Source organism: Lactuca serriola, chromosome 9 (genome assembly GCF_051521515.1).
Source record: "Lactuca serriola cultivar US96UC23 chromosome 9, Lser_US96UC23_V15, whole genome shotgun sequence".
NCBI classification, from domain to species: domain Eukaryota; kingdom Viridiplantae; phylum Streptophyta; class Magnoliopsida; order Asterales; family Asteraceae; genus Lactuca; species Lactuca serriola.
The window spans coordinates 49,275,016-49,300,940 of record NC_136416.1 but is presented as its reverse complement, the minus strand read 5'-3'; the positions used below and the strand labels follow the sequence as shown (position 1 = coordinate 49,300,940).

The 25,925-nt window shown below is 33.8% G+C and overlaps 2 protein-coding genes across 3 annotated transcripts; one reads left to right on the top strand and one right to left on the bottom strand.

Moving 5' to 3' along the window:
* Positions 1-6,171: 6,171 nt before the first annotated feature.
* Positions 6,172-17,224, top strand: LOC145072998 (acetyl-CoA carboxylase 1-like). The gene is made up of 30 exons (XM_079019531.1): positions 6,172-6,395; positions 7,180-7,575; positions 7,656-7,862; positions 8,484-8,645; positions 8,736-8,828; positions 8,917-9,012; positions 9,087-9,260; positions 9,359-9,452; positions 9,543-9,730; positions 9,809-9,899; positions 9,979-10,103; positions 10,202-10,318; positions 10,400-10,474; positions 10,584-10,640; positions 10,746-10,850; positions 10,927-11,013; positions 11,090-11,281; positions 11,367-11,555; positions 11,643-11,753; positions 11,833-11,919; positions 12,008-12,184; positions 12,260-12,337; positions 12,411-12,533; positions 12,625-12,894; positions 12,975-13,303; positions 13,378-13,615; positions 13,768-14,331; positions 14,403-14,576; positions 14,704-16,824; positions 16,917-17,224. The coding sequence occupies exons 2-30, from the start codon at positions 7,201-7,203 to the stop codon at positions 16,971-16,973; spliced, it is 6,756 nt and encodes a 2,251-aa protein (XP_078875657.1). The 5' UTR covers positions 6,172-6,395; positions 7,180-7,200; the 3' UTR covers positions 16,974-17,224.
* Positions 17,225-20,297: 3,073 nt separating this feature from the next.
* Positions 20,298-25,529, bottom strand: SULTR1;3 (sulfate transporter 1;3). 2 transcript variants are annotated; one of them, XM_079019532.1, is made up of 13 exons: positions 25,387-25,529; positions 24,736-25,105; positions 24,169-24,217; positions 23,842-24,049; positions 23,557-23,737; positions 23,402-23,467; positions 23,192-23,305; positions 22,337-22,453; positions 21,834-22,247; positions 21,549-21,739; positions 21,385-21,470; positions 21,225-21,301; positions 20,298-20,757 (listed from the first exon to the last, which is right to left on the bottom strand). In XM_079019532.1, the coding sequence occupies exons 2-13, from the start codon at positions 25,063-25,065 to the stop codon at positions 20,614-20,616; spliced, it is 1,977 nt and encodes a 658-aa protein (XP_078875658.1). In that variant the 5' UTR covers positions 25,066-25,105; positions 25,387-25,529; the 3' UTR covers positions 20,298-20,613. The 2 variants fall into 2 exon arrangements, with proteins under 2 accessions (XP_078875658.1, XP_078875659.1); XM_079019533.1 differs by having other exon boundaries at positions 25,397-25,507.
* Positions 25,530-25,925: the final 396 nt, after the last annotated feature.

Here is a 25,925-nt window from a genome sequence, read left to right as displayed (position 1 = left end):
ACATACTACATATGAATATTTAACCCAAAAACAAAAGAGATTCTTCGATTTGCATAATATTCAAAACAAATTGTTCAAAAATATAATTTCCAACAAACACCAATTTGTTTCCAACATTCCACACATTAATTGGAATTATGCAAAATGGGGTAACAAATTCAAGAAATGATCTAATATCAACTAGAAATTTTGCATGAGAATTCAAAAAAAACAAACAAAATAGTTGTTGATTGCATCACATACTTGATGATATCTTGGAAATAAAAGAAGACTTGAACAAGAGGAGCCATGATCGATTATCAGATCGCCATCTCTCACCCCTCATCTTCTTCACCCACCTTGACAACCACCTCTACAGCCACCCTTCAAGATACCAAATGTGATTACAAACAATTCAACGGTTACCATAGTTCTATATAATCAATGACAACATAATTTGAAACCTATCATACTTGATCAATATTTAATCATAACATCAATAAGTTTTGGTATTAATTATCAGATTTATACCAACTTTTAGGGCAGAATGATCTTTATTTATTTGACATATTGCTTAAATTCCGACTCTTATTGCTTACGATTATTGCAAAGGAACAAACAGAACAAAACCTCCCATGGGACTTCAATTAAAAGATTACCTAGTCCTGAAATGTGATCATTCCAATCGATCAAATATCTAAAAAGAAGTGAGACGCTTATGTATTTCATCATTCAATTTGTAATTACACAATGAAAAGGAAACAATTGACATCATTATAAGCATTCAGATTTCAAAATTGTCGACAATTAACAACATTCCGCTACTTTGGAATAGCAGAATTTTCATATCATCTTAAGAGCAAAATCAATTGAACATCAAACATTGATTTAAGAGCAAAATCAATTGAACATCAAACATTCAAGAGCAAAAAATCGAAACTTTTAGAGAAAGAATGGCAAAATCGGAACTTTTAATGATAAATTTGGAACTTTAGATATAAAATTGGAACTTAATTGCAGAACATACCTGATTAGATGAAGAATGGGCTTCAATCGGTGGCTGGAAGATGAAGGATGGGTCGACGATGGTTGTTGGTTACGGGAGAAAGAAAACAGCCGCTGGAAGAGAAGAAGAAAGGAGGCGCTGTAAGATACGTTAGGGCAATGGGTACGATTGGAATTCGTTTTCCCTTTCTCAGTCAGTCGACTTCCAAGATCTTTCCCAATCAGATGTTTATTTCCGAGTCAGACGTGTAATATGTGTTTATCAAACAACATTAGCTGACCGAGTCAGCCAAAAAGGTGACTAGACTCAGTCAGACCAATATCAAACAGGGCCTTACTCTTTGAATGTTTATATCAGTGAAATGAGCTCTTATACTATAATGTGGTGCTGGTAGCCTAATGTAACATCCAAAAAATACGGTTCATAAATTTCATTTTTAATTTATAAATAATACCATGATAACCCAAAACATCTCATAAAAACATATATGATAATATCTCAAAACATAATATCAAAACACTATATAAAAGCCACATGTCCAAATATCAGAGTAAATCATCCCAGGCTAAACGTTGGGGTGTGTGCAATGTAGTCATCCCGAGCTCTTCCCCTTACTAGCGGAAGTACCTTGAAACCAAAACTGAAAACTGTAAGCACGAAGCTAAGTGAGTCTCCTCAAACTACCACATACCATACACATATCACATAATCACATAACAGCATAACTTGGGCCTAGCCCACTACATTGGGCCCCGCCCGACATCGGACCGAAATCCGGCATCGGGCCCCGCCTGGCATCGAGCAAAGCGTGGTATACATAAGCAAATCAACAAATACATATAACATAATCATCTAGCATACATATAAACATTCCTCGGGCTTGCCTCGACATCAGACCGAAATCCGGAAACATTCTAGCAGACACATGCAAGAATCACGAATATTCGTTTTGAAGACAATTTTTTTTTAAAAATTTGCTCATTTATTTTGTTTCCTTTCTTCCTCATGCACAAATTAAGGGGGAGAAAAAAAAATAAAAAAAATAATAAATAAAAAAATATAAAATTTAAAAAATACAAAAATATGTTTTTTTTTCGTAAGTATTTTTGGGAAGTGATATGAAGTTTAGTGCTAAAGGGTAATATGGAATGCGTGTAATGCACTGAAGCTGAATTATTTAGACTCTGTGTTCAATGTGCTGGTAGGCACAAAGGATTCAAAAAGGACTAGACATAGACTGACAATGAAAGGACTTGACTGTGTTAACTCATATGGACTTAGATAGTTTCATTTAGACTGACCATACGACGCTTGAATAGATTTAGCAGTGAGATAAACAAGGGAGCCTACAAGATACATTAAAGTTACTTATCATCTAGAACTATGGCTCAACATTTCTTCGATGTACGAACTAATGTCCTTAATTCTAGTGTTGATAGGATGACTGGGGGGTTCTGATAAAGTATGTCGGTGTGAAATTGTTTTTGTTTCTTATTCTCTCTGTCAGTCCTATGTTCCCCCTTTGCGTGATTGGAAGATCCGACATGGGACGCAACATATTCACTCTATTTCCATGCATCTCTATCTATGCCTCTCTCTCTATCTATCTATGTTAGTCATATGTTGTCCCCTTTGCATGATCGGAATATCTGACTTGGGATGCACCCTTCTATCTCTCTAACCCTCTATCTATGTTAGTCATATGTTGTTCCCTCTGCGTGATTGGAAGACATCCGACATGGGATACAACATATGCATCTCTATATCTATCTTCTCTCTCAAATAATTGAGCACTCACCTAAAGTAAAGAGCTCTTTAGAATTCCTTGATTGTTAGGGTATGTCGTGAAACAGGGAACACATTCTAGTGAACTTAAAATTGAATTACTAAAGGCTGACTGTAGATCTTGTTGCTGAATTTAAGTGGACAACAATATCCTTGGTCGTCAGCAAAATGGTCTATTTAGAAATAAGATCACAATGACTCGTCATTTATGATCTGTCCAAATTGTCAATATCCTTTGTGTTTAAGTGGATCACAATATTGGCGATTGACCATAGCTAAACATGCAGGTGTGTGCTGATAAACGATATTGAATTGCTTGACAACTTTGATCCCAAAAGTTTCTGTTTTGTACATTTAGTTATTATTTTTGTTTTTGTTAAATCTGTTCATATTTTTCTTCTATGCACAAATTTAGGGGGATAATTAAAAAAATCAAACAAAAATCATAAACTTTAAAAAATCGACAAATATGTTTATTTCTGTTTTTATTTCTTTTTTAGAAAAATCAAACATCCAAGAATATTTTATTTTTAATTTTGAGTGTAGTTTAATTTTATTTTTATTTCTTAGTTATTTCTATTGTGTGCTAAGTTTATTTTTAATTTTATTTTTTATCTCAAAGTTTCGTTTATCTTAAAAAGCGAATTCAAAAGGAAGAAGAAACTCAAAGAGAATTAAAAAAAAAGGAGACTCAAGGAGATTGTATCGAATTTTTCTGAGCAAGGAGAAGAAACTTGGAAATTAGTTGATGGTTTTACGCTTCACTCTATTTTCACAAAGAATTAAAGGATTGAAACTGTATAAATTGTCAGTTAGGCAATATCTTTCAAAGAACTGTCGTATTTAAGGAATTAAAAGTCTGAAACTATACAAATGTCATGGCACCAGGGCGATGCACCTTGCAAGACACGATTATCGCTGAATGTCTCGCCAAGGGCCAAGTTAACTTGTTTAACTTGAAAAACTATATTGAGATCTTTGATCAAGGATATGCAGGGGCTAACATCAAAATGGCCATGAGTAGTTCTCCGATACTCAACAAATCGCAGTGCGTTCCTCCGTGTTCACATATATGCTGCGAGTAGTCTCCTTCTGAGCAATGGTTGGGTCCTTGAACAACTATGGTGAGAAGGGTCTTTATGATTCTGTGATCCACATGGACTTTTTTAGTCATGATTACTTTTCAAGACGCAATGGTGATCATTAAAGAATTTTTCATTCGAAGGAACAAGAAGTGAAAATTATTTTTCAACATTCATTCTTTCAACCCCAGAAGCAAGGTGAAACTGTACTTGAAGTTCTGTGACAGATTGCATTGAAACCTCCTTAATCAATTTGCTGCTATTTATAAGCTCGCTGAAGTGATCCAGAAGAATCAGTCTCTCTGTTATTTTCTCTGAAGTTTTTCAAAGTTGAAAGTGATGATTTTCAAGAATCTTTACAAGAAGCCTCTACACCCAATGTGCATTCAAGGTCAATTCTTGAAGGAAGTCCAACTATTCAAGATAAATTCATTCATGCAGAAATTCATATGTTCATCTTGAAGCTATGAAGAAATCAAAGATTAGAGCTGAAAGCCAAAGATCAAGGAAGACTGAAAAGAAAAGAAAGCAATAAACCAATGGGGAGATTGTTAGAACTAAATTATGGTTTATTCTAAGTGAAAAGAAAGCTATAAATCAAGGGGGAGATTGTTAGGTCATAAATTGTGGTTTATACTTTGCTTTTCATAAGTTATTAGAGTTTTCGGTCAAGGACCGAAAACACCATGTTTTGGTGTTGTTTGGACCAAAATCACATGTGATTTTAGTTAGACTCAATATTGTTTTATTTGGGTTTGGGCTTGGGCTTTGTTATTAGGTTTAGGTATAAATAATGTTATTTAGACCTTGTAAAGAGTGTGGGATGTTCTTGGGGCTACCATACGCTAAGAACGAGATCTAGAGAGAAACAGAGAGAAAACAACGTGTAATCGAAATCTTATGTACCTGGCGATTAATCAATATATCGTGTGCATTGAAGATTAATTATATTATTCTTATTCATCTTATATCTTGCATTATACACTTTGATTGAGATTCTGCACCATTAAAGTGAATCTGATTAATATGTAGGATAATTCGGGACTTACAATGTGTTGTGATTTCCTTCCGATGAGTGCTCCGACAACTAGGAGGAGGCAACAATTGTGATATAGTTTTGGAGTAAATAAGATGATGAACAACGAGCTATTGGTGGTGTCGTGTATGGTGATGATGGCGATGGGTTAGTGATGAAGAAAGATATGGTCGGTTGATTCGTAATGATGTAGAGATTAATAAGGATGATGACATAAAATAATGGATTTTAAAGATAATGATTAAGTTTCCTGAATTATATAGATTTAATTTAGATAATAATTAATTTAATTAACCAATTATTATCATGCACATATCAAACGAGTGCACCATATTTATTCATATATTCATATAATAATTTTGGTTTATACATGTTCATGTATTGCACATGATCAGCTATTTGAAACAATCACTATACGTCTATACATCTATGGATGTATGCAAGGGCGGACGTAGAATTTCACAGTAGGGGTGTCACGGGAAAGTCAGGGGTTGCATGATAGTAGAAAAATAAAAATTTCGAAAATTTTTCCACTGTGTCCGTAAAAGTCAGGGGTCGCAGGTGCTACCATGGACCCACCCTAAAACCGCCCCTGGATGTATGATTTCTTACATCTCTCTCCATATCTCATCCTAACAGAATATCAAAGTCTATTGTGAACGTTGCTTTGTAATCGTTAAGTTAGCCTTCTTTAGCAACTAAGTTCACGAATAGTCGCATAATGGAAGATATATGAGTGGTATCTTTTGAATTTACAAAATAACAGAATCATTTATCAATATATTTGATCAACTTGTAGAAACTTTACATGCATTACACAAACATGTAGATGCTCAAGAATGCGATTCTTGAAATGACAAATTAGAGCAGCATACATCGAATTTGATAAACATTTATTAAATAATTAAAAGTTAAGTATTAAGAAAAATAAAGACTTAAAAAAACATATTGTCTAATGACACCCAACACTTCAACATAGTTTTTTATTAGACCTTAATTAAATCATTATCCTTCTTTGGGAAAGTTCAAAATGCATACCACATGAAAAATCATTTTTATATGTTCATCTTCAAATTGACCAATAAATCAAATAATAATAAGTATATAATATATTCAAAAGTATAATCATCTTTCAAGTTTTCAAATAAAAAACATATACGTTTCCGAAGATGTCGATGGGAGGGGGTGGATGGCACGTGCCATGCATAACCTCGCGGTGTTGGACCCCTTTGCCTATGCCCCATTTATGTTTCTTTAAGGCGCCTCACCAAAAACCAACCAAACAAACCAAACCCCCAACCAAACCACACTTAATTCCAACCCCCATTCTGCATTCCCCTACAACTACTCACATCTCTCCCAGATTTCCGCCATTCCAAACTCTGCTCTATCTGTTTTGATCTCTTCTTCTTGTCAATTCTTTCAGCTGTTTAAAGCAGCTTAAAAGGCAAAATCTTTATGCGTCTTATTGCATAAAAGGACTGGACTCTTCTTCCACTTCTTTACGGTTAGTCGTTCTACTCTTCCACCCGAAATGCTGCCAAGTTTTTAGAATTTGGGTTTTTGTTTGTTCGAATTATTCTGATTTTTGAAATGGGGTTTCCGACTTTTGTTGATTTAAGTAGTTGCGAACTCGTTTGAGAAAACAGTGTGTAAGGTTTGATTTTTTTTTTTTTTACTGGGTGTATGTCATTTCATCCTCTTAAACCTTCATCTATGTGATTTCGCTTTCGTATGCTGCTTAATTAACCTGAATTAATGTTTTTGTATCTGGGAATTTAATTTCTTGGAGGATCTTTGATGAATTCAGCTGGGATACAATTTTTTAATGTGCTTTTGCACTGATCACCTGGATTTGATTCGACTCTATTTTATCAACTTACGTATTATCATAGAAAATTCAACTTGGACTAGGGTTTACACACAAAATTGATAATTAATATTTTCACTTTGACTTTCTGATCCCGTGGATCACACTTCTAGATTGGATCAATGATCGGAGCTTCCTATGTTCTTTCCTGAAAATAATCCAACATCAGAATTAGTAATTTCCAAATTCAAATTAACATCCATTTTCTTATTCTTTAAGCACCAAATTTTAATCCCTTTACAATAATACTTCATACATACTTTCACAGGGTTATGAATTTTCGCTCCAAAATTGAAAATTTTCACAAGTCTTGATAGTCACTGTCAAGTCAACTACTGTATTAACCTTGAAAAGGGGTTGTTTCGTTTGACCTGAAAAGTCAAACTAATCTTGTTCTAAACTTAATTTCTCTAATTTCCAGTGTGTATGCTGAGGTGGCAACATGTCAGAAGCTCAAAGATTAACAGTAAACGGAAGTTTCAATAACGGAAATGGCTACAAAAACTTGGCGATTTCACTAAGATCACCTGCAACAAGATCCGCCATTGATGAATTCTGTAATGCACTCAATGGAAAGAACCCAATTCACAGTATTTTAATTGCAAACAATGGAATGGCAGCTGTGAAGTTCATAAGAAGTGTAAGAACATGGAGTTATGAAACATTTGGTTCAGAAAAAGCAATTCTATTAGTCGCCATGGCTACACCAGAAGACATGAGAATAAATGCAGAACACATTAGAATTGCAGATCAATTTGTTGAAGTCCCTGGTGGCACAAATAACAATAATTATGCCAATGTGCAACTCATTGTAGAGGTATTTAGTCCTTTTTTTATATAATATTTGGTGATTAATAACAATTTAAAATGGTGAATTGATGTTTTGATGATTTTCAGACAGCTGAAATAACACATGTTGATGCTGTTTGGCCTGGGTGGGGCCATGCATCTGAAATCCCTGAACTTCCGGATGCTTTAGAGGCAAAGGGAATCATATTTCTGGGCCCACCTGCTTCATCAATGGCGGCTTTAGGTGATAAAATCGGTTCTTCTTTAATTGCACAGGCGGCTGATGTGCCTACACTTCCTTGGAGTGGTTCTCATGTAAGCCTGTATTGCCAGTATCTTCTTTCTGCTTTATTGCCAGTATCTGCTTTCACTGTTTGTGCTTTCACTTTTTCAGTATAGTACAGTATTTACCTACCTACCCTTGCTACTCTTTACTATCAACTTTATTGCTAGTATCTGCTTTCACTTTTTAGTATAATACAATATTTACCTACTTACCCTTGCTACTCTTTATTGTCAGCTTTATTGCTAGTATCTGCTTTCACTGTTTGTGTTTTCAGTATAGTACAATATTTACCTACCTACCCTTGCTACTCTTTACTATCAACTTTATTGCTAGTATCTGCTTTCACTTTTTAGTATAATACAATATTTACCTACTTACCCTTGCTACTCTTTATTGTTAGCTTTATTGCTAGTATCTGCTTTCAGTGTTTGTGTTTTCAGTATAGTACAATATTTACCTACCTACCCTTGCTACTACTTATTGTCACCTTTATTGTTTGTATCTGTTTCTTTTTCTTTAGTTACACACCTCTATTTATTTCTTCATTGTGGGCTAATGTTTTCTTTTGGGATTTGGCTATTGTTGAGTAGTCTTTTTTAGGTTTACAATAATCTTTATGACTCTAATTGTTTAAAAATGAAATATTTTAGGTGAAAATTCCTGGTGATAGCTGTTTAGTGACAATTCCAGATGATGTATATAGAAAAGCTTGTGTATATACAACAGAAGAAGCAATTGCTAGTTGCCAAGTTGTTGGATATCCTGCAATGATCAAGGCATCATGGGGTGGAGGTGGTAAAGGCATAAGAAAGGTGTGTACTTTTACATTTTTTTTTTTAAAATCACTCCCACTTTTGACTTTTTAAAAGTCAACTGATTAGTTTTTGACTTCAACTCTTTAGGTGCATAATGATGAAGAAGTGAAGGCACTTTTCAAACAAGTTCAGGGTGAAGTCCCTGGTTCTCCTATATTTATAATGAAAGTTGCTTCTCAGGTGAAGAAAAAACGTTTTAATTTACTATCTTTATGTAGTTTTTTAAACTCTAAATCTATCCTAATAATATTTAAAAAAAAAAAAATAGAGTCGACATCTGGAAGTTCAACTACTTTGTGATCAACATGGAAATGTAGCAGCTTTACATAGTCGTGATTGCAGTGTTCAAAGGCGACATCAAAAGGTATTATATGATAATGAAACTTATACACTCGAATCATTTGTCTTTTATTAAACTTTTTATATTTTCTTATAAAGATTATTGAAGAGGGACCAATAACTATAGCTCCAAATGAGACAATAAAGAAGCTGGAGCAAGCTGCAAGAAGATTAGCTAAATCAGTGAATTATGTTGGAGCTGCAACTGTAGAGTATTTGTATAGTATGGAAACTGGAGACTATTACTTTTTGGAACTCAATCCACGTTTACAGGTGAAAATTTTTAACTTTTAACTACTGAATTTATGTTTAGATCAAAGATTTAATGATATACATATATACCCTTTTGGGGAATTTCTACATTTGTTTAGGTTGAGCATCCTGTTACTGAGTGGATAGCAGAAATTAATCTACCTGCAGCACAAGTTGCAGTTGGAATGGGAATTCCTCTTTGGCAAATTCCAGGTATTATATTATATTATATTTATATCAAACTTTGAAAATTTCTTTTGAAATGATTTTATGTTGATGTGTTTTTGTTTTGTTTTGTTATAGAAATAAGGCGATTTTATGGGAAGGATAATAGTGGAGGGTATGATGCATGGAGGCAAACATATGTTCATGCAACTCCCTTTGACTTTGACAAAGCAGAGTCAACTAAACCAAAGGGTCATTGTGTTGCTGTTCGTGTAACAAGTGAAGATCCAGATGATGGATTCAAGCCCACTAGTGGGAAAGTTCAGGTTTGCAAAAAAAAAAAAAAACATTTCCAACACATAAATAAACAATCTTACCTTATTGATTTGAATTATAACTTTTAGGAGCTAAGTTTTAAAAGCAAGCCAAATGTTTGGGCATACTTTTCTGTTAAATCGGGTGGTGGCATTCATGAATTCTCAGATTCTCAATTTGGTAAGAACTAAGAATCTTGTTTGTTTGTTTTTAGAAACAAATGTTTGATCTTTTTTTATGTTTTTTGTGTATGTCTTAGGTCATGTTTTTGCATTTGGAGAGTCTAGAACATTGGCTATTGCAAATATGGTTCTTGGGTTAAAAGAAATTCAAATTCGTGGTGAAATCCGAACTAATGTTGATTATACAATTGATCTATTACATGTAAGCATTTTGTGATTTCAAGATCCAATCTTTTTCGAATCCATTTAATATAATCAATCACTTTAATTCAATTACATATATAAAATTTTATAATGTAGGCTCCAGATTATAGAGAAAACAAAATACATACAGGTTGGTTAGATAGCCGAATTGCCATGAGAGTTAGAGCAGAAAGACCTCCTTGGTATCTTTCAGTAGTTGGAGGAGCTCTTTATGTGAGTACCCTTATATTCTTATTACCCTTTTCTTTAAATTTTCTCATCTTTGACTTTACCTTTGACTTTTGTTGATCTCAGAAAGCTGCTGCTAGAAGTGCAGCCATGGTGTCAGACTATGTTGGTTATCTTGAAAAGGGGCAAATCCCTCCAAAGGTACAAATTACAATGCACATGTGAATTTTATAATTTTAGAATTGTGAAAGATATTTTGTTAGAATGTTTTGAATCAATCCATAATGTGAGTTTGTTTATTTGATTGCAGCATATATCATTGGTCAACTCCCAAGTTTCTTTGAATATTGAGGGTAGTAGATACACTGTAAGTAAAGTAGCAAACAACATAAACACGTATTGTTTTCTTGATTTGTTTGATCTTTTTTCTTTATTATTAATTTATTATTATTCATGCATTGTTTTTTCTTAGATTGATATGGTAAAAAGAGGACCAGGTGGTTATAGATTAAGAATGAATCAATCTGAGATTGAAGCAGAGATACATACTCTACGTGATGGTGGTTTATTAATGCAGGTATTATTATAAGGGTACTCTCGTCATTTCCACTAAACAAAGTACATTTCTCATAATTTATGATTGAATGTTGTAGTTGGATGGAAATAGTCATATTATATATGCAGAAGAAGAAGCAGCAGGAACTCGTCTTTTGATAGATGGAAGAACTTGTTTGCTTCAGGTGCTAACTACTTTTTTTTTCTAAACTTTTATTATTTAATAATTTTTTTTACTAAATTTGTATTAATTGTTTCTAGAATGATCATGATCCTTCCAAACTAATGGCGGAAACACCATGCAAGCTTTTAAGATACTTAGTCTCAGATGGAAGCCACGTGGATGCTGACTCACCATATGCTGAGGTGGAAGTTATGAAGATGTGTATGCCACTTCTCTCTCCAGCTTCTGGTGTTATTCAATTCAAGATGTCTGAAGGTCAAGCCATGCAGGTTAGTGGGACCCACACAAATGAAAATATTAAATGTTATGAACAAATCTTGAGTAAAAAAAAAAATTTTTTTCTTGATTTTGTAGGCTGGTGAGCTTATAGCAAATCTTGATCTTGATGATCCATCAGCTGTAAGAAAAGCAGAGCCTTTTCATGGAAGCTTTCCTGTTCTTGGACCTCCAACTGCAATTTCAGATAAAGTTCATCAAAAGTGTGCAGCTACTTTAAGTGCTGCTAGAATGATTCTTGCAGGATATGATCACAACATTGATGAAGTAATTTCAAGATTTGTTTTGTTTTACTTTTCTTTAATTTTTTGTTATTCGACTTATTTTGTTAACAAGTTTATTCTTTGATTTTAGGTTATGAAGAATCTGCTCCATTGTTTAGATAGTCCTGAGCTTCCTTTCCTTCAATGGCAAGAATGTTTTGCAGTTTTAGCAAATCGACTTCATAAAGATCTTAAAAACAAGGTAAATAGTAATTTTCTTTCAAATTTTTTAACTTCAGAAGACTATTTCTAATTGTATAAATATGTTTAAACACATTCAGTTGGAATCAAAGTTGAAGGAATATGAAGGAATTTCCACACAACAAACTATCGATTTTCCTGCTAAAGTTTTACGGGGGATTCTAGAGGTTAGTTTATGATTAATAGTTCTATCTTTTTCATATTTAATGATTTTAATTTAGTTATATGATTAAATTTTGTTATTTTTTTTTTCAGACTCACCTTGGATCTTGCTCAGAGAAGGAAATAGGAGGTCAAGAAAGGCTGATTGAGCCATTAATGAGTCTTGTGAAGTCATATGAAGGTGGAAGAGAGAGTCATGCACGTGGGATTGTTCATGCTCTTTTTGAAGAGTATTTATTAGTTGAAGAGTTATTCAATGACAACATTCAAGTGAGTTTTTATTTTTATTTTTATACTTTCTACATTTTCTCATTAGATATTAAAAAAAAAAACTTTACTTTTCAGGCTGATGTCATCGAACGACTTCGACTTCAATACAAGAAAGATCGTTTGAGGGTTGTTGACATTGTGCTTTCCCATCAGGTATTTGATGTTTTTTTTCTAATAAAGTTTTGTAATTTTTAATTTACATAACCATTAATTTATTTCCATACAGGGTGTTAAGAGTAAAAACAAGCTGATACTAAGACTAATGGAGAATTTAGTGTACCCTAATCCAGCTGCATATAGGGATAAACTGATACGGTTTTCTACACTCAACCACACAAATTATTCCGAGGTCAAATTCGTCATTTAACATACACACTCATAAACATTTCTTGAAACTCTTAAGTTAACTAATTGTGGTTCTTGATCTCATCATTTTTCAGTTAGCATTGAAGGCAAGTCAACTTTTGGAACAGACTAAATTAAGTGAACTTCGTTCAAGCATTGCTAGAAGTCTTTCTGAATTAGAGATGTTTACAGAAGAAGGTGAAAATATGGATACCCCTAAGAGGAAAAGTGCCATAAATGAAAGAATGGAGGATATTGTCAGTGCTCCACTTGCAGTTGAAGATGCCCTTGTTGGTCTTTTTGACCATAGTGATCACACCCTTCAAAGACGCGTTGTTGAGACCTATGTTCGAAGATTATATCAGGTACCCTTCAAATGAATCTTGTGGACAAGGGGCAAATCTGTAATTTTTGATATTATACTGACTTACGTCTCTATCTTTAGCCGTATCTTGCCAAGGGGAGTGTTAGAATGCAGTGGCACAAATCCGGTCTTATTGCTTCGTGGCAATTCATGGAAGGGCATATCGAGGAGGTCAATGTGTCTGACTATGAAATGACCGAAAAGCCCTTGGTGGAGAAGAAATGGGGAGCTATGGTTATCATCAAATCCCTTCTTGTTTTACCCGATGTGATAAAAGCAGCTCTTAAAGAAACAACAAACAAATCTCAAGGAACAAGTCAAAACGGTTTCACTGATCCTAATAACCATGGGAACATGATGCACATTGCATTGGCTGGAATTAGCAACCAGATGAGTTCACTTCAAGACAGGTACTACACGACATATTTCAGTTAAATATTTGGTTATGAAACGACTAAAATACCCTTGAATGAAAAAATTGCAGTGGTGATGAGGATCAGGCTCAAGAGCGAGTCAACAAGTTAGCAAAAATTCTCAAAGATAAAGAAGTTAGCTCGAGTCTAAAAAACGCAGGGTATGGAGTTATCAGTTGTATTATTCAAAGGGATGAAGGAAGAGGCCCAATGAGACACTCTTTTCATTGGTCAGAAGAGAATCTTTATTATATTGAAGAGCCATTATTGCGACACTTGGAGCCTCCTTTATCAATTTATCTTGAATTGGTTTGTAATTCATAACACCTCTCATTGTCTTCTTTTTCTTTTAACATAACAAGAAACAACTCTTATATCAAACAAAGCTTTGACCTTTTTGATGTAACAATTTACGGTTTTGCCCATGCGAAATGAATTCTTTTTTTTTTTTTTTTGTTCAGGACAAACTTAAGGGGTATGAGAAGATAAAGTACACACCATCGCGTGATCGACAATGGCACATGTATACAGTTGAAGCAAAACCACTTCCAATTCAAAGAATGTTTCTTAGGACACTTGTAAGACAACCAACAAAGGAATGGTTTTCAGGATACCAAGGTTCTGACATTGCGGGCCCACAATCTCAGTGGACTTTGTCTTACACTTCAAGAAGCATCTTGAGATCTTTAGTCACAGCCATGGAAGAGTTGGAACTTCATGTTCATAATGCTACAGTCAAATCTGACCATGCTCACATGTATCTCTATATACTAAAAGAACAACAAATTGACGATCTTGTCCCTTACAGCAGGAGAGTTGATGTGGACCCCGGGACAGAAGAAGGGGCAGTTGAGTCACTTTTGGTGAAATTAGCACGTGAAATACACACACTTGTAGGTGTAAAGATGCATCGATTAGGTGTTTTTGAATGGGAGGTCAAACTTTGCATGGCGTCTTCTGGTCAAGCTAATGGTGCATGGAGGGTTGTGGTCACGAATGTCACTGGTCATACGTGTATTGTACATGTAAGGGTATTTTAGACATTTCAACAATAGTCAAAAACATTTTTTTTTACAAAGTCAATACTTTTATTCAGGTTTATCGGGAATTTGAGGATGATAAACACAAGGTGGTGTATCATGCAACCTCTACATCTGGCCCTTTACATGGTGTCCCTCTCAACACACCTTTTCAGCCTTTGAAATTACTCGATCAGAAACGTCTTTTAGCCAGGAAAAGCAACACTACATACTGCTACGACTTTGCACTGGTAAAAAAATTACCATTTTACCCTTTCCATTATCACACCCCCTGATTTCAATTCACCCTAGTCTTCCATTAAATTGAAAGTAACAAAGCACTTAGGTTTTAAGAGATGTAAATCTTTTCATTTGCAGGCATTTGAAGCAGCTCTTGAAGAAATTTGGTCATTGAGACTTTCTACTGACACCAGGCCCAAGGGCAAACTCGTAAATGTGACAGAGCTCGCGTTTTCTGACCCGAAAGGCTCGTGGGGCACACCTCTTGTTTCCATAGAACGTGAGCCAGGCCAAAACAATGTAGGCATGGTGGCATGGATCATGGAGCTTTGTACACCCGAATTCCCTAAAGGAAGGTCAATTTTGGTAGTTGCAAATGATGTCACATTCAAAAACGGATCTTTTGGGCCTATAGAGGACGCGTTTTTCGAAGCTGTAACCGATCTCGCGTGCGCCAAAAAACTACCCCTCATCTATCTAGCAGCCAACTCCGGGGCTCGCATCGGAGCAGCTGAAGAGGTCAGATCTTGTTTCAAAATCGGTTGGTCAGACGAGTCAAACCCTGATTCAGGGTTCCAATATCTTTACCTAACACCCGAAGATTACACCCGTATCAAATCATCTGTAATTGCTCATGAACTTAATCTCACCAATGGTGAAACTCGATGGGTGATCGATACAATTGTAGGAAAAGAAGACGGATTAGGGGTAGAGAATTTGAGCGGAAGTGGAGCGATTGCAGGCGCGTATTCAAGGGCATATAAGGAAACTTTTACATTAACATATGTAACGGGTCGAACCGTGGGTATTGGAGCGTATTTGGCCCGCCTCGGGATGCGGTGCATACAACGCCTGGATCAACCAATTATTTTAACGGGATTTTCTGCTTTAAACAAACTTTTGGGGCGTGAAGTTTACAGCTCACAAATGCAATTAGGAGGTCCAAAAATCATGGCAACAAATGGAGTTGTTCACTTAACCGTTTCAGACGATTTAAAAGGAGTGTCAGCAATCTTAAATTGGTTAAGCTTTGTTCCCGCTTACGTCGGGGGCCCGCTTCCCGTTTTAGCCCCGACCGACCCGCCCGAACGGCCCGTGGAGTATCTGCCCGAAAACTCGTGCGACCCTCGGGCAGCTATCTGCGGGACGGTGGACGGGAACGGGAACTGGGCCGGGGGTATTTTTGACAAAAATAGTTTTGTGGAGACTTTGGAAGGGTGGGCCCAGACGGTTGTAACCGGGCGGGCGAAACTCGGTGGGATCCCGGTCGGGATTGTGGCGGTTGAGACACAGACGGTTATGCAAATTATACCCGCGGATCCCGGGCAGCTTGATTCGCATGAACGGGTAGTCCCGCAAGCCGGGCAGGTGTGGTTCCCGGATTCCGCGAGTAAAACCGCGCAAGCGTTGATGGATTTTAACCGCGAAGAGCTTCCGCTTTTTATCATGGCGAATTGGCGGGGATTTTCCGCGGGTCAACGGGATCTTTTTGAAGGGATTTTGCAAGCGGGGTCCACGATTGTTGAGAATTTAAGAACTTATAAACAACCGGTTTTTGTTTACATACCGAAAACCGGTGAGCTTCGTGGTGGTGCTTGGGTGGTTGTTGACAGTCGGATCAATTCGGACTATATAGAAATGTATGCGGAAACAACCGCAAAAGGGAATGTTCTAGAACCCGAAGGTATGATTGAAATCAAATTTAGAAACCGTGAGTTGTTGGAATGTATGGGCCGGGTCGACCCGCGGATCCGAGAGCTTAAATTAAAGTTACAAGAATCGAAATATGATAATTCGATTGTTGAGCAGATAAAAGCGCGTGAAAAACAACTTTTGCCGATTTACACGCAAATCGCGACAAAATTCGCGGAGCTTCATGATACTTCGTTTCGTATGGCTGCGAAAGGTGTTGTGAAGAATGTTGTTGATTGGAATGTTTCGAGGTTTTTCTTCTATAAAAGACTCCGGCGGCGGCTCGCGGAGGTTGCTCTGATCACCACCGCGAGGGAGGCGGCCGGAGACACGCTTTCGTATAAATCCGGTCATGAGATGATTAAGAAGTGGTTTTTGGAGATGAAATCGGATGAGTTTTGGGGTGATGATGATGTTTTTTTCACATGGAAAGATAATCCCGAGAATTATGATGAGAAATTAGCCGAGTTAAGAAGAGAAAAGGTCTCGAATCAGTTGTTGAAAATTAGTAGTTCACAGTTGGATCTTGAAGCTTTGCCACTAGGAATTGCTAAACTTTTGAAAGAGGTAAGTAAATTGTTGTTTTCTTACAATTTTTTAAGACTTGAAATTTGAAAATGATGATTGTGTTTTGATGTGTTGTTTTTGTTAAAATGAAGGTGGATCCGGCGACTAAAAGTAAGTTAATTGAAGAACTCCGGCGAGTAATCGAGTAGGACATGTAGGCAAACTCATCGGAATATTCCACCCGTTGACCGGTGGTTTGACTTTTCCGGCGAACTGAAAAGCCTTTCGAACGGTGTATATAATGCATGTATAAGGTAATAGGGTAATTAAAAGTAGTTTGAATTGTATGAGGTTTATTTTTCTGCATAATTTGTATAATACTATCACATACATGTATTGTTAATTGTCTACTCTTATTATTTATACAAATAAATGGATGAAGAATTCATAAGTTGAAGCATTTGTTTTTGTTCTTCTTTTGTTTCTTCTTTTCTGCTTTCGCTTTGTTTTGCTTCTGTTTGATCTCTGATTTCATTTGTTTCTTCTTCTTTCTGTGTAGTTCTTCTCTTTTCTTTCCTTTTTCTTTCTCGTATTTCACCTTCTCTTTCATTCGTTTCTTCAATTTTGCCTTCTCTTTTCGTAGTAGTATATGCTTGAGGATGTCTAAACACATTTTTCACTTTGATCTTGTTTTATCAAATCGCAAATACAAATAAGCACTTGTATGTATATGTATGCTTAAATGGTATATACTTTTAAGATCACCATTTGTATGTATACACATAGTTATCCACGTTGGAACGAATAAAACAGGAGTAGAGTCCGTTGTTTAAACTGAGTTTTCAAGGTAAATGAAGAGGGAAAAACGATTACAAGCATCAAATTGAGCTTTTATTGTATATTTTTTTCATTGATATTAATGCTTCTTATATGTGTCTTTAAGGCACATATTATTATATGTGTCTTAAGGCACATATTAGAAAATCCCATAACAAAAAATATATATTATTTGTAACAAATTATATCATTCTAACAAATTTTCTTTAGTATCTTCAAAATAGTAACAATATTTAATGCCACCATAAATCATTCTATTTTTGATTGATTTATGTAACATCCGACTTTTTAACACAAGGTATAGCTAAAAAGTTTACTTTTTAATTTATAAATCGCAGTAATGTACATTTATATTAACAATCCAGTACAAGTAATTATCAAAATGATCACAATAAAGAAATACAAATACAATGATCGAATAAATTTCTTCTACAATTCCCCGCTTCTTTAATGAGTTTTAAGAAAGACCTTCAACAACAAAAAGGGTAAGCTACAAAGAGTTTACTGAGTGCCCCCTACCACAATGCATATAGTAATCAATAATATTGATTATATGAATAATCCAACACAAACTCAATTAAAATCTCCATAATCCAGATGCCTTTCACACAACTCAATATATATTCATACATTGTATAATCATATAGATACACCAATTGCTAGGTGTACAACTACTCTAGATATATTTATCAATTAACAATTCTCAACTATAATGTTATAACTGTACAACGACTAGACTTGCTTTACGACTACTCAATCCATCAAGAAACTTAACATTGAATTTACGGTTACACTAATTACCATTTTCTCTAATACACAATAATAATGAATTTATAGCTATTTAAACTACCATTTTATCTAATAACAATTGTAATGGACTTCCATGTACTCAAGCTATATTTTTCTCTATTAACAATAGTAATGGACTTACAACTACTCAAGCTATCATTAGATTGTCATAAGGTACTCGTGTGACTTTCCATACTCCTCATGTATTAACACATTATATTTCATTACCTCTTTAATTATTACATACCAAACGCTATCATAAAATTCAACATTGATATTTTATATTAACCATGTACTAGTATTTTCACGATCTAAACCCGACCAATTTTTTTAGTTTCAATCATACATGTTTATTTGAACAAGAAAAAATAATGAAAAAAAAAACTCACAATTACATGGATTGAGATTAGGGGTGACAATTGTTGACACGACACGACAAAAATACACAAAACGAAACGAAATTGGGACGAAACTGAAATTTGAATTCGTGTTCATGTTAAGTGTAAAAAACACAATGTCGTGTCGTTTCGTGTTCATGTTTAAATTTTGATACGAAATTGACACGACTAACATTTATTTGTCGTGTTATGTATGATTAAATATTAATTAAATAAACTATTTTTTTATTATGTTATCTTTTTCGTGTGTGTCGTGTCTGTCGTTTTTTAACCAATTCGTTTTCGTGTTAGTTAAAAAAAACACGACATCGTGTCGTGTCGTGTTTATGTTACATAAAACTTTGTCGTGTCGTGTCGTGTCGTGTCAGACAAAAACACGACACGATGGCCCGATTTGCCACCCCTAATCGAGATTGAAGAGTATATGTATGTGAAAGGTTCATCAAAGACAAACATTAAAGTTTTTATCCATTTTGCTTAAACTAGACAAAGAAGTTTCGATCTACTAAAATTTCGGTAAGAAAATTACTAATATTCTCTTAGGTAGTGTTTGTTTTTTGTCTGCTGATCTGCGTGACCTCTTCTGTTTGCGCCGCGCAGACCACGCACAAACATTAGCCTTTGCGGACTGTTTGTTTTTTTTAAGAATGCAGACCTAAAAATGTCTGCGCGCCTTCTTCTTGGCGCAGATGTGGACCAGAGTCTTCTAATATCTTCAGACATCTTCTAGCCTAAAAAACATATATATCTTTATTTTTTCAAGTTTTTTTTTTTAATTTATATTTTTTTCCAACTTTATTAATGATAAACAATTTGAAAAAAATTACAAAACTTAAAAAAAACGTTCGACAATACAAAAATGATATTTTTGACAAATTTATAATAAAGATTTATTAAAATAATAGTCGTTAAAGTTGTTTATATAAATATGAAAAAAAATCATAATATATTCTTATATTTTTTTGCCAAATTTTATAAAACATTATTTAATACAATATCGTCAATTTCTCGAGAAAATATTTATGGTACGTTTTTAATGGATTTAATTGAAAAAATCGAAGTTTATTTTTATCCATATATGTATCAAGTTCTTTGATCACTAATTATAATGTTTAGTTATAACTTTACAACCAAAGTTGTTGGTTTTATCAAATATATACGTTAATTCATATAATTTTTATTTTTATTTTTTATATAATAATACATAAAAGTTGATATAGATTCGTTAATTATTTATAACAAAGTCATAAAAATATTAAAAAATCACTTTAAAGTTAAAAAAATTAATTTATTTAGATTTCAGTTTATTTTAGTAGCCCGCAGATGTTAAAAAAAACAAACAGTCTTTTTTTTTTTTTCAGACTGTAGACGTTTGGTCCACCTCTTCTATTGCAGAGGTCTACAGATGTGGTCCGCAGACTGCAGACATTTTGTCTCAGAAAAAACAAACATCACCTTAATGAAAACTCGTAGAAACTTATAATTCAAAATCATACATACATTCCAATATATTATTGTACTCTTTCCTTTGCATTCAAACAAAAATCATTACATCTATGAATTCAACAAAGCAAATGAACTAAGGGACCATGAACTAAAATTAGTTACTATAAATAGACTCTTCGTCTATATACTAGGAGTATATAGGTACTTTTATACCCCATTTTCTTTTTAATATCAATACTCCAAATGCATACATCCCAATGATCCCTTAAGTATGTACTTGTGATACCTTTATTCATCTAGAACAATTTGAACTTGTGACCCTTTTAAGTTGTATACATTTTTATACTTCTTCGTTAGTGTTCATATTTTGCCAATAAGCTTACACGTCGTGAGCAATCTTTGGTGCACATGTGTGAACAGCGTCTGCAACGGTGAGAAAAATCTTGTTTTCGCCTATCACCTCAGGAAAACCCGCAGCATATAACTTGTCTAGCACAAGTTGACCAGGGTTTGCAAGAACAAGCTGTTGTATTTTCAGTGTTATAAAACTACGATTATGAAAAAACTATTTTAAATTAAAAAGAAAATTAGTTAATTAAACTTCAGTTTTATTATGCAATCTATAAATTAAAAAAAAAAAAACAAACAGTTTTTTTCGTACATACCATAAACATTTAGTTCATATCTTGTTCTATTTTCAAAAAACAAACAGTTTGTTTTTTCCGTACATACTACAAACATTTAGTTCATATCTTGTTTTGTAGACATGGTTCGAAGACCACAAATATTTTACGTCTTATAAAACAAACAACCATTTAATTTAGTAAATTATGTATTTATTTTATTTTATTTTTATTTTTTTGATTTAATATAGAAATAATGATAATTCTTAACTCTTTTCAAATTTGTTTTAATTTATGTTTTCTTAATATAATTTATTTTTTCTTTTATGTTTTTAAACATTATTTAATCGGATAAGAATTTAGTTACCTGAATATCTCTCTTTTGCAAACTCCTGTGTAGTTCTTCAAAGGCATGGATTCCACTGGTGTCGATATCGGTAACAGCTGAAATTAGGCAAGGAGATATGAAGAAGATGAATCGAATAGTGCAAAACGTAAACCTAATTACAGGTAATCAAGCTTCTTACGTGACATTTCAACTATGAGAAATTGAATCCTTGGTTCGTAATTTGCTTTTAGATTATCTTCTTCCTCAGTTAGCCATCTCAATATCCTGCAATAAAGTACTCGATTTATAGCCCTAATGTTTCAAAATTCATCAAATTAGTGGAACTTTGCGAAAATGCATTACCTTTCTTTCGTGTAGTTGGAGTTGGAGAAGTAAATAGCAGAATCAACCCTTACTATCAGAACACCGGGAACTTTAATCGCCTCCGGATATTGTCCGATGTTTCTGTAAACGCTCGTCATCGGAATCTTTCCAAGGATAGCAGTTCGTGGGCGTGTAACTTGAAGAAGAATCTTAGCGAAAGATATTATGACCTGATAATTCAACAAAACGAGAATTATCAATGGTCGGGATGATAAAACCATAGAAGAGTTTAAATTTCAAAGATGAGGATGATTTGATTCATACAGCAATCAAAAGCCCAATCTCGACAGATTTGAAAACGACGCCAAGAAACGCTCCCATACACGCGACGAAATCAAGTTTATCGATTTTCCAAATCAAAATCGCAGCATCGTAATCGATTAGCCCAATGACAGCAGAAATAATAATCGAAGATAGAATCGCATTTGGTGTATACTCGAAAAGAGGGGTTAGGAATTTCACAGTGAGGAGAACCACAATCGACATCACAATGTTGGAAACCGCCGTTTGACATCCGGCCATGTAATTTACAGCTGATCGGGAAAACGAACCGGTTGCGACGTAGCATGACGTCATTGAGCCGATGATGTTCATAGTTCCGAGTGCTACCATTTCTTTGTTTCCATCTACTTGGTAATCTTTCATTGAAGCAAATGTTCTTCCGATTGCAACTGCTTCCTGTAATTGTATCAAACATAAACAACCATCTTCGATAAATCAATCAAACACGATATGATTCTTCAAAAAAATTTGGGGTAGGAGTTCACCGTTAACGCTATCATTCCGGCGACAATGCCGATTTTAAACCCTTTGAGTAGATTTTCGCCGGAGAAATAGATTTTGTCAAGCGACGGCGGGTTGATTCGTTTATCAATATGTCCCACCTGCCAAAACAAATTCGGGTTAATTTGACTTTTGGAGTCAAACTTGTATTTTTCAAATTTATTATTGTTTATTTATATCTACTTTTTACACTTTCAACAACAAATCTTTCTTTATATATATAGTATATACAAATTTTTTTGTTCCTTTTATAGTATAAAGTTAATTATCGTCCCAAAAAGCAAAACATATTAAAGCCTTCACATTACATCCGAAAAATTAGTTTTAGTAAAAAAGCCTGAAATTAATTTTTAGCTAAAAAGCTAATTTTTAAGTAATTATAAGCTATTTTATCAAAATACTAAAACAACTTTTTGATTTTAACTTTTCCGAAAATTCAAAAAATGGTCAAAAAAATGTTTGGTTGATGAAAAAATCTTTTAAAATAATTTTTTGTGTAGGAGAAAAAATTGGGTTTTCAAAAGTCATAAATCGCGTCTTTTTATAACTTTTGAGATTTTTTAATTGAAAAATTGGTTTTACCCTAAAAGAAAATACAAACATATTTTAAAAATTTTATTTTGGAAAAAATTACTAAAAAAATTTACTCATTTTACAAAAAGGACTTTTAAAAAAAAGTAATTCCACACAGCCCTTATAAGTTATTTATAAGCTATTTTTATGTTCTTAATCAAATGTTAAATTACAATCAGCTAACTTATTTCTGACAATGGCCTAATTCAGTTTTTGAGTTGAAATCAAGCAATTTGACATTGAGAAAGTCAAAATCAAGTTCTTACTATTGCGACACCTTCCTTGTTTGCATGGGTAATATACACGAAAAAAGTCGATAAAATAACCGAGATCAAAGGTGCAATCGCGGGAACCCAAAAGAGTTTCTTGTTCTTCTTTCCCTGTTTAGTAAATTACAAAAAAATTAGGATACTGATCTTTCTTCATTTTATTATCTATTTTATAATTTATAATTCTAATAAACTTTAATGTCTTACAATGTACTTGGTGAGGAGTAGAAAAGCTAAGAAACTTGATGCAATCACTATTGTCTGCCAATTCCACTACACAATATATACGAGCAATAATTGTTAATAACTTAATATAATTAGTTTCATGATATATAATTAAGAAAAAAAAAAAAAAAACTCACGGAATGATGCATGGATCCAAAAACCGATTTCATTACTGAAATAATATCAGTTTCTTTGGTGAAATGTTTACTAGGAATTCCAAGAAAGCCTTTAAGTTGTTGAAGTGCAATGGTGATAGCAGCTCCACCCATGAAACCAACAACAGCAGCATGCGATAGAAAATCTATCAGAAACCCTAGTCTGATTATCATCATCATCATAACCATAAATTCGTTGTTAATTAAAAAAAAAAGAAAAAAAGATCAAATAAAATAATTAAAGACTTTTTATAGTTATTAAATTACCTAAGAACTCCAAGAGTAGCTTGAGTAATCCCAGCAAAAAAAGTAGCTGTAAATACAAGCCGAAGATATTCATTTGGTTGATTTTCAGGGTCAAATTCTTGTCGAAGAAGAGTTCCCATTAATAGTGACACCACAGCTACAGGTCCTATCGCTATATCTCGTGAGCTTCCCATAAATGCATAGATTAATGGTGGAACGAAGCTTGAGTCTACACATGCAAAAGTCAAAAAATGTCAGATATAAACAATAATTAATCTAGAAAATAGGAAAAAAAGCTATTAGCGACGGAATAATCCGTCGCTAATCGTTGTAAGAGAAAATGCTTACATAATCCATATTGTGGACTTAAATTTGCAAGCTTTGAATACCCGATATCCTGTAATGGATTTGTACACAAGAAAATGGTTAGATATATATAACTATTTTGTGTTTCTTAGACGAATCTTGAATATGTGAAATATTATATATACCTATTGGTCTTTTATTGTATAGATAACGAGGTACATATATATGAAGATCCTGTGTCTAACTAGAATCTATACAATAATTATTGTATTGCATAGATAATGAGGCACATATAAATAGATTGATCTAAACTATAATCTACTATTACCAAATATATATACAGAGCAATAGAACCATATAAAAATAACCAATGTTCAAAACTCAATATACATGTTCATCTATAAACATATGTATCTTTAGTTATGATTTATGAACATATCGAATGTTCAAAAATAAATTTAATTATTTTCAAGTGGTTTTATGATTTTGTACTTAATATTTGTTTCTATGTTGAACCTGACCATAATCTCTATACAATAGTATACATGTATAAATAAAGTCCAACTATAAGCTATACAATAATATAAATACAGACTAATAATGATATACCTGGGGAATGCAAAGACTGGCGATAGTGAGTCCAGAGATAAGATCGCCTCTAAACTTCTTGATATTATAACTTCTTCCCCAATCAAGAATCGGGAACAAAGCTTGCAAACCAAGTACAAACTTTTTGGATTTTGTTTGATGTTTGAAGGGTCGAAGAGGATCATCAGAAAAGAATGTTTCTTTCAGTGTGGATTTGAATTCCTTCAAGACATTTTGTTTTGGAGGGACACCGATCTTGTGAATGTAAGGTACATTAATCTCTCTTTGACTATCGGAAGAAGTCAAACTTTTGGTTTCCATGTTCGGATCTTTGTCGTCTTGATCAGGCATTGAAGACCACAATCAAATGAATGTCAATGACTTAATCCGACTGTTTTTCACGAAAAAAGATGAGAAGAAGACAAGTTTAGAAACAGAAATATATCATGATTTGGAGATAAATATTGAAAGCAAATGCTTTCAGATTATTGAAACCAAAGGGTTTGATGGGAATTGAAAGAAATGAGTAAACATCTAGATTATATAAGTTTTAACAAGTAGGCTAAAGGTCAAACTTTTGGATTTCAAAGAACGTAAGTCTATTCTTTTGTTCTTGAAAAAAACTCGAATCAAAAGTTGGTTTAATCCAAATATTTGACTATATTAACTCACCCTCACCCACCTCCAGGTTTGCTATAACATCCTTCGTAGTTCATTGTTCTTTAGAGGTGAGAAGTCTCACTTCAACTTTTATGGTCAAATAGTCATATATTTCCATTGTATTAAATGATCGTTATCAAACATTAATTATTTGTGAATATAAACACGTATTGTGTCGAGTCTAAATTGTTTTCTGCCTTTGTTCTCTTTCTTAAGGATCCTTTTCATGTAGCGATCTTGAAGTTTTGTCAGATAACAGTGCATAGTAAACTCTTTCAAGCTCCCAAATAGGACTTTTTCAACCATAAGAATCCAAATATGGACGAAATTCATCAACTAAAACAAATGGTACAGAATAAAAACGGGAATATGACTTGTATTATTCTATTCAATGCAAATTTAAACAAGGAAACCAAAGATGGCGATGGAAATTAACAACATAGTGATCTATACAAAGAATGGCAGGAATATATGCCGGCTTCTACTTCCTTGTTTTTCATTATATTATTGTTTGACATTTTAACCAAAGTAATTCATTAAGTTAATGAACC